This window comes from Helobdella robusta (genome assembly GCF_000326865.2).
Source record: "Helobdella robusta unplaced genomic scaffold HELROscaffold_24, whole genome shotgun sequence".
NCBI lineage: Eukaryota > Metazoa > Annelida > Clitellata > Rhynchobdellida > Glossiphoniidae > Helobdella > Helobdella robusta.
The window spans coordinates 1,845,813-1,854,750 of NW_008704261.1; the positions used below are offsets into that span (position 1 = coordinate 1,845,813).

At 31.5% G+C, this 8,938-nt stretch overlaps 2 protein-coding genes across 2 annotated transcripts in view; one reads left to right on the forward strand and one right to left on the reverse strand.

Moving 5' to 3' along the window:
• The window catches only part of HELRODRAFT_172739 (hypothetical protein), a gene marked incomplete at both ends in the record, with an annotated part of 2,406 nt that extends 1,756 nt beyond the window's left edge, over positions 1-650 (reverse strand). The window contains one exon of the mRNA XM_009019394.1: positions 518-650. Coding sequence (XP_009017642.1) covers positions 518-650 — 133 coding nt within the window. The remainder of the gene's footprint in view (positions 1-517) is intronic.
• A 4,312-nt stretch (positions 651-4,962) lies between these two features.
• HELRODRAFT_156995 (hypothetical protein) overlaps positions 4,963-8,938 on the forward strand; it is a gene marked incomplete at both ends in the record, with an annotated part of 8,920 nt that continues 4,944 nt past the window's right edge. The window contains 2 exons of the mRNA XM_009019395.1: positions 4,963-5,030; positions 7,404-7,527. Coding sequence (XP_009017643.1) covers positions 4,963-5,030; positions 7,404-7,527 — 192 coding nt within the window. The remainder of the gene's footprint in view (positions 5,031-7,403; positions 7,528-8,938) is intronic.

Here is an 8,938-nt window from a genome sequence, read left to right on the forward strand (position 1 = left end):
CATGTCATTTGTCAACTTATCAAGTAATTGTTTCGTATATTATATTATATTATATTAGAAACAAATCTTTTTAGCTTTTTTAGCTGCAAATGTATTGATTATATCATCAAAATTGATAAGAGATGCTCGTTTGTGTTCAATTGAAATTATGCTTAAATTGGAAAGTCTCCCCTGTCCCATTGTACTTCTCATGTAGTTTTTGATGATTTTGAGTTTACTGAAACTTCGTTCTCCAGATGACACTGTGACAGGCAACGTGAGAAAGATTCTCAATGCAGTAGTGATGTTAGGGTAGCCTTCTTCTAATTTATTTTTATAAATGAGACTTAGCATTTCTTTTGATGTGGCTTTTTTTAAACTTTTGTCAACTGTCAAAGCGTGATGCTTAAAACTTTCTATTTCAAACATGAATTCATCAATGTTGAGATCAGCTGAGTATATATTTGCCAAATTTTCGGCTTTAATTTTTAGATCTGCATTTCTTCAATTTTAACACCACTCAAAAACCCAAACATACTGTTTACATTATTCAAAGATTCAAATCTGACACTAAGTTCTGTAATCACTCTGTCAATGATTTCTAACATAGTCACTTGGTACATATTTTCAACACTTGTCAGAGCTTCATCATTGCACAATTCATCAGCCATTTTTCTTTTCATTCTTGGTCTCTTTTCTGAAAATGCAGATGTTAGATTATTTATTTTTGCTAACAATTTACCCTCAGCAATGGCCTCAGCTGGTGCAGACTCTCTGCAAGACTTTATAAGTGTCAAAAGACCTTTGAGGTTTCGGGCAGCCAAATCAACTGTTAAATCTTTTTTTTGTAAAAATTCGTTTACTTGGTTAATCTTTTCTAACAATGCATGCCAAAATCTAACCATCACGATAAATTCAAGTTTTTGAATATTTCATTCACAGTTTGAGGAGTTGAGAAATCATAGTTTTTAAGATCTTCTAGAGTCTGCAGAACTTTACTATAATGTTTATATACAGCTTCGACTGCATCTAATCTTGCAGACCATCTTGTTTTGTTTTCAGGTTTTAATGTTATCGGCGCATTTTCTTTGAGAACTTCCCAACGTGAAGTTGAAAGTGCAAAAAAAGAATACAGGCTGTTCAAAGTTCCAAAAAAATTCTGAGCCTGGACAGTAGCACTAGCTGCATCAGCACCAACCAAATTGAGAGAGTGTGCAGCACATGGAACAAAATATGCCAGATGGTTTTTCTGCAATAATCTGGACTGGACTCCTTTATATTTTCCAGCCATATTTGCTCCATTGTCATAGGATTGCCCCCTACAATTCTCCAGGTTAAGTCCATCTGCATCTAATTTTTTCAAAATTTCTTGACTGAGACCTTCACCTGTTTTGACACTAACTTTAAAAAAATCAATAAAACATTCTTCTATTTCAGTTGTATCTTTTTTGACGCAACGAACTACTTGTGTCATTTTTCGCTGTGACTGATATCCGGAGTGCAGTCAAATATTAAGGAAAAATATTTTGCATCCAAAATGTCTTGTATTATTCCTTGCTTTATGTTATTAGCAATAATTTCTAAAAACTCATTTTGTATTTTATGTGAAAAATAGGATATTTGTCCTTTCTTATGCCACTCAATGTGTTGTTGAAGAGGAACATTATAATGCGAAATAAGTTCAACTGTATTCAAGAACTTTCCATTAGATGGGTTGCTGAAATCACAATTTTCTTTAGTTCCTCGAAATGGACCACCTTGTTTTGCCAAGAATAGAATAGCATCTACAATACAGCGCAATACCGCTTTCCAATGCAACTCTTCTTGTTGGATCTGATCTTGGAGTTCTGCATCAATACTTCCATATACTAAACAAGATTCTAATGTTTTCCAAGAGCAAAAGCAAAGTTTGTGGTTAGATGAATTTTCATGTTCAGGCAACTTTTCATTAAGTTTTTTCCAATTGGTAAGTCTTTTTTCTTTAGCTAAAGAAGACATTTGATTTGAAGCTAAGTGTGGAAACAGTCTGCAGGGAATACAATAGAGAGCTTTATTACTTTCACTATAGGCTAACCATGATCTTTTCATTTTTTCTCCATTTTTGAGAACTTTATAAAACCAGTCTTTGGTTAAATTGCGTCCTTCTCGGCTACTGTTACTCAAATTTGGTTCAGTTAAATTTTCAAATCTCATTTTTGTTATGAAACATCTTTCTGAATCAGAAAAACTTTGTGGCCATGAACCAAGTTCACTGAAATCAAAAGGGAACTTAGATTTCTTTTGAAGACTAGTTGTGGGGTCTTGTTGAGGTAATAATTCTTCTACAGTTTCATTTGTTGGATTGAAGTTGAACCAAAATACTTTCTCCTTGATCTCTTCTTTAGTTTCCATGTCATCTAAATACGAAATATTTAAAAAAATTATTTTATTCAAAAGGATGCATAATTAATACACATTGTGCATAATGTTCCATTATTCAATTAATAAAATTTGAAATAATAAAAATATTTACCTGATTTTTCTTTTGAGCCCTATTCACTATAATACTAACATTAACATTAGATTTGTTGAATAACATTTCTAATTTTGGCGTTAGTGACAGCACATCGTTTTCTTTTTTTCGTTTTTCTTTAGCAATTCTTCTCTATTCAGTTCCACTAAGTTTTTTTCTGCCATCCATTTTTATTTTCTAACATGAAAACGACTAAACTAACCTACTACACTATACGATATTTTTCGCGGCGTGATTTTAAATCAAATAAGGGAAAGATTACAAATAAGAAATAAGATAAAGATTCTGCTCATAATATTTGCGTTTATAATTTAATCTTTACATAGAAAAAAAACAAACCAAAAAAAAATAAAAAAAATTAAAAATGAGTAATATAAAAAAATCAAATTTACCTTGATCCATCATCCATATTATAACAAATAATAACATTAACATTAGATTTGTTGAATAACGTTTCTAATTTTGGCGTTAAAAAATTTAAAAAAAATTAAAAATGAGTAATATAAAAAAATCAAATTTACCTTGATCCATCATCCATATTATAACAAATGCGAATAAATTTTTCAAATTTTTAAAAAATGTCTAAAATTTGCCGCCCGGGGCGCTTTCCCCCTTTGCCCCCCCCTAGTTCCGGGCCTGATCTGACCATCTGACCAGTGTAATTAATTGTGTTTTATTTTTATGTTTTTTAAAATCATTCAAGATTAAGTTTTAAGCCATAATTAGGGTTATAATAAAAAATTCAGCAATTTACAATAATTTAACTTTACAAACTTTTGAAAATGAAAGTTTTATCGCCAATAATTAAATTGATAATAATAATTAATTATGTTCTATATTATCTAAATTTTTAATAGCCACCTTGAAAAAGTTAGAAGCTTTTTATTATGCTTAAACCCCTAAGATAGTCAATTAATTTAGCCTTCGTTTTAATAGCCTATTTTCAATGGTTCAATTTGTTTAGGTTCAAACTTTTTAAAATTAACTGTACTGAAATGAATGATTTCCATTCCATGTTATACAGTATTTTGAACTAGTGATGATAGCGATAAAGTATGTTAATTTTTATATTAAATAATTTTTTTATTGTTTATTATTTGCTTAAAACAATCGCCAACTTTTCTTTCCAATTTAAAAAAATAACTTTTCACAGTTTTTTTATTTGTTGAGTTTTATAACGTTTAAATTGTTTAAATTAGTGGCTTCTAAAAATAAGACAAAATGATTTTTTTATTTTACTTCATTGAGTATTTTAAAAGTTTAGCGTTTTATTTATTATAGCGTTTAGGCAATTTAGCATTTTAACAATGTTTTAATGTCTTATGCATAAATTTTCCCACTTATAACACTTTTGTTTGCATGATATGTACACATTTTGTATACCCAGAATAGAATTAATTTTTCATTTTTTAGACTCTGAATTACATTGGAAAAACCAGCCCAGAATGTTTGCAAAGACAAGGATTTCAATTAAACGTTCCATTCACTACGCCCCATCAACTTTTACATGCTGAAGACGTTTTGTCACAAGCTATTCAACAGCAATATGAAACGATTACAATGTTTTCAATTTACGGGCATTTAGAAATTAGGTATTTTTTAATTTTTTTTCTTGCATAAAAAACAAGTTCATTTAGTTGCAACTTATTTTATCGCTTATCCTAATGTTTTAATTTTCAAATTGTCGTTCATTTGTCTAAATAAAGTGCCAGTTAAGTGCTTAATTTCATAGATGATGACTAATGATATACCATCATTTATAACAGTAAAATCATCATTTAGCGGGAAATCTGTATGACTAATTTATAAAATTTTTAGCACTTTTTAAAATGACTAATTAGCATTCCGCAATTTAAATTTTTGATGTTTATTAAAATCATTTACAAGTTTGAAGCAACAGATTAATCAAATATTTTGACCGCATTTTATTTGACACAGCTTTAAACTAAACTTTGATGTTTATTTATTTTAAAAAAGCCTAGTTTTTAATAATTAACTTAAATTAAAGTGATGAAGTCTTGGGTATTCAACTCCAAAATCGGCAACATAAAAGCCAACAACAGCTGAAAACTGAAGAAAAAAATTGTTTTGTTGATTTAGCTACAAATCAATTTATAAGACAGTTTTTGTTTCAACTAGGATTTTTCCAATGGAAAAAGAGGTTTTTATTTTTTATTTTTTTTATTTTTCCTATTATTCAGTGTTTTTATTTTTTGTCAAAGCTAAAATGTTTGATTACTTACAGTTTGATTAATAACTTTATTTTTTTTTGCTACATCCATATTTTTTATATATCTAAATTTTGATTAATGTTTGCGAAAAAGTAAATCGGTTTTTTCAAATGTTTTTCGCTGAGATGCGAAACAAGTATTAATCACGGTTACTTTTTCTCAAAACAAGTATTAATCACGTATACTTTTTCTTTAGTAAATGTTACTTGTTCAAAACCAAATCTTTATTTTTTAAGAAAGATGATTGATTCACTGAAAAAAAATGAAAAACTCGTTCGGGAATTGAAGCATTTGGACAATCAAAAGTGGTCAGTTTTTTTAATTGTTATCGAAAATTAACTTTTTAATTAGTTCATTTTTCGTTTAATTATTAACTCGCGGGCATTACTCGAACATAAAAAGCATAAATACTTCGAAATTTTCAAGCGAATGCAATTACATTTTTTTTATTTATCCAGCAAGTTTGAATAATTGTATTTATTTTTTTAACATTCTATCTATTTATAATGTCAAAAAACTTCAGCTAGACCAATTGGTTAAATTTGTTTAGTACCTTGACCAGCTTTTGTCAATAACCAACTTGTTTTTCTGTTTAACAGGCAACAAAGAATTTGATTTGATTTTTTCTGAAATTAAAATCATTCTATTCATAAAATGTGAAACAACATAAAATTTGGTATATATGAAATTTTTGTGTATATTAGAAATCTATTTCATTTTAGTGTCAAAGCTTCAAATTGTTAAATTTTTCACATTTATATATTAGTTATATTTGTGAGTTTATTTAAATCCGAATTTTATAATTATAAAAAAAACCAACACATTTGACACTCTAAGTTGAAATTTTGAATGCAGTAATTAAATTTGTTAAACAAATTTTGATTAATTTGGAAATGTTATTCAATTATTTTTCAACCATTTCATGAATTTGGCAAATATCAATCAATCATTCTTCGTTTTGCGTCCAGAGACCCGGTTCCCCGAGGTAGGACGTTGTTTTCTTTGCCGACATTCATCATTTATATCATCTAAACCTGCACGACGCAGGATTTTGGTAGATTTGATGTGGTCCTTCAGACTAATTCATTGCATCAATCGGAGCTTTTTTATGTCGGTTCGTTGAAGTTGTTCCAGTTTGGTTGTCATTGGCCATGTTTCTGCACCATATAACAACACCGGACGTGTCACAGATTTATAAAGTCTTGATTGTAGTAGTAGTGGGATCACGGCGCATCAATATTGAGGCAAGAAGATGCCATTTATTCCACGTATGCGTGCTCCAGCTGTTCCAGTACAATCCAGTACATCCCCTAGATATTGAAATGATGTGACTTTGAAAATCGAGTCTTGGTGAACTCCAACGCCGATGTCAAATGCATCTGTGTTTCCAACCATTGTGCTGACGAGAGTCTTAGTATTCGTATACATTTCCATCACAAGTTGAACAAGATATTCTTGAATGACTTGTCGACTTAGACTCCATCTGATTGCTTAACGGGGAACTCTATCAAATGCTTTTTCAAGGTCTACAAAAATGTGTGATAGTTGTTGATGCTTTGCGAGGTACTTCTATTGCAGTTGCATGAGAATTGCATCTATTGTTGATTTCTCGGCTAGGAAACCAAATTGATAATTTCCGATTGTGATGCACGACGTCAATGATTTTCTCGACAATTTTCAAAAGCACGCGATTGGAAAGTCACGTGACGCGGCATCACCAACTTTATAAGGGGAGAATAGAAAAAAAAGATGAGAGAGAATAGAGAGAGAAGTGCGCGAAATAACAAGGAACGACGAGAATTACGAAGAAGTCAGAAGAAGTTTCAGGCAGTCCTATTATCGCAGAGATATTTTGTGTGCGTACTGCAAACAAATTAGCGATAACGCCCAAGGAGAAGTCTGTCGCGAAGAATTCTACACGCGGTCTGCTAGTGAATTACGATAATCTTCCGAGAAGTAGATACTTAGGATTTACGGTCAAGAAACATCTGACGAGAAGAGCTTAATTATTGACGATTAGTTTTATCTTGTGATTTAACTCTCGATTAGTTATTGTTTTGTAGTCTAACGATTTTAACGATCGAACGAAGAGTGATCAATTACGGCAATTGCCAGCTCTGTTTTCTTTTTAATAAAGTCATCTAAAATAAGTCTGTTTAGGATTCAAAAATCACGTAATAAAGAGAAATAAAAGAGAAATAACCATACCCTACAAGTTCAAGGGGTCGGTTATAACAATATTATAAATTATTATGTTGATTGAATCTATATTATATTATGTAAGTACTTCGATTCTTAAAATGGTTTTGGAGAATTTTTACTTTCTTGATTTGTTAATTGCTTGGCTGTGCTGAACTTTTTATCGTCTGTTTTATATTTACTGTACTGTATTTACTCTGTCGACTGTCTACTGCACACCCAATTGTTTACCAGCACTGTACTCTCTTTTATATCTTCGCATATATCTGTATTCATACTCTTTAATATCTTAATATTAATGCTTTCCTACTGAAACAACTTAATTTTAACTGCTATAACGTGATTTATGCTATGCTAATATTTATTAAACTTGAATAGACTTGAACATGAAATTAAACGAATAGATTGAGGACTAAAATTTTATAATTGAATTACATGTATTTTGTTTTTTTTTAATATTTGATTTTAATTTATATTTTCAGTCGCGAAACTCATAAAATTGCTCTCATATATGTTGGACTCAATCAAGAAGACAAATTAAGTATTCTGTCTAACAAGCAAGGAAGTCCTGCTTATGAAGCATTTTTGCAAGCACTAGGATGGAAGGTCAGGTTTATACAGTAGATTTTTTATACAGTAGATTAGAAACATTCGAATTCTCCAACCGCGTCCGCCTAAGCTGGCGGTCTCTTTCCTGTTTCCACTCTACAATAGATCCTTTCAGAGTCTGAAGTTCGTTTGCACCCTATTCGCTGACTAGAAACACCGGACTGTTAGCTCTTCTCCAAGACAAATTTAATTAAATAAAAATCAAATCTTTGTCAATATTTACATAACAATAATAATCAAAACCTTAATTAATCAAACAATGTATTAAAATTAGACGACAACCAACTAACAAAGACCGAACAAAAATTTTACATCGAATCTAGAAACCTTGTCTATCAACTCACAGCCTTTTTTACTGCCATACCTACATAGCATCTTTCTATAAGTATAGTGACCTATACTTCTTGAACATTATGCCCTTACGCCATCTATATTTTCTAAATATGCACACTCTTATATACATATACAAACAACCCGTAGCAAGCGTCGTATATATGATATAGATAATAACCAATTGCTGGACAATTAATTAACAAAATTGAATCGATTTTCTAATAATGAGTTTCATCAGCCGAGCGCTATTTTAAGTAAAATGTGAGATATTGTAAAATGGATTTAATTGAACTAAAAAGTAAATATACCTCGTTATCGCGGGTTGATACAGGTGGAGCATACGAAATCAGTCACTTTCCACAGTGAGCCGGTAATTTTCGAGCATCCAGTCCCATACACCGAACATGACCAATTACCAGAGACCACAGGCTCAGCGGTACCACCGGTGATCATAGTTTTTGTTTTGTCAAGGTTTACCTTTAGCCTGTGTTTAGTGAGCTGGGTATTCCAGACCTCAGACCTTCTGGTTGCGTCTTGTTCCGAGTTCATCTGCATATTATCACATTTCATATGTTATCTAAGCGTATCGGTTTGGTTATATATTCTATCATCGTGATGAAGAGCAGGGGGCTGAGTATTGATCCCTGATGGACGCCGACGTTAATGTCAAATTCATTCGTTTTACCGGGTGTTGTGTTGACCTGAGCTTTTGTGTTAGAGTACGTTGCCATAATCAGCCGAACCAGATGTTCGGGAACAAGCTGTCTACGTAGACACCACTTATCAAAAGCCTTTTCAAAATTTACAAATACATGGAACAGTCGCTTTTGCTTTGCCAAGTATTTTTCCTGTAGTTGACGAATGATATAGATAGCATCAATGGCGGATCTCTCTGCCATGAAGCCGTACTGATCTTTCACTTCAAGGAAAGTTCATGGCTTTCTGCAAATTTCAGAATCCATATACCGTCTTCGTTTTGAGGCCCGTAGCCATGGACACCGTGGAACCCATTTGCTTTATCTCCAACATGGCCGTTGAGGTCGCAACATATCTATGATGGTATCTCTGATGTTGG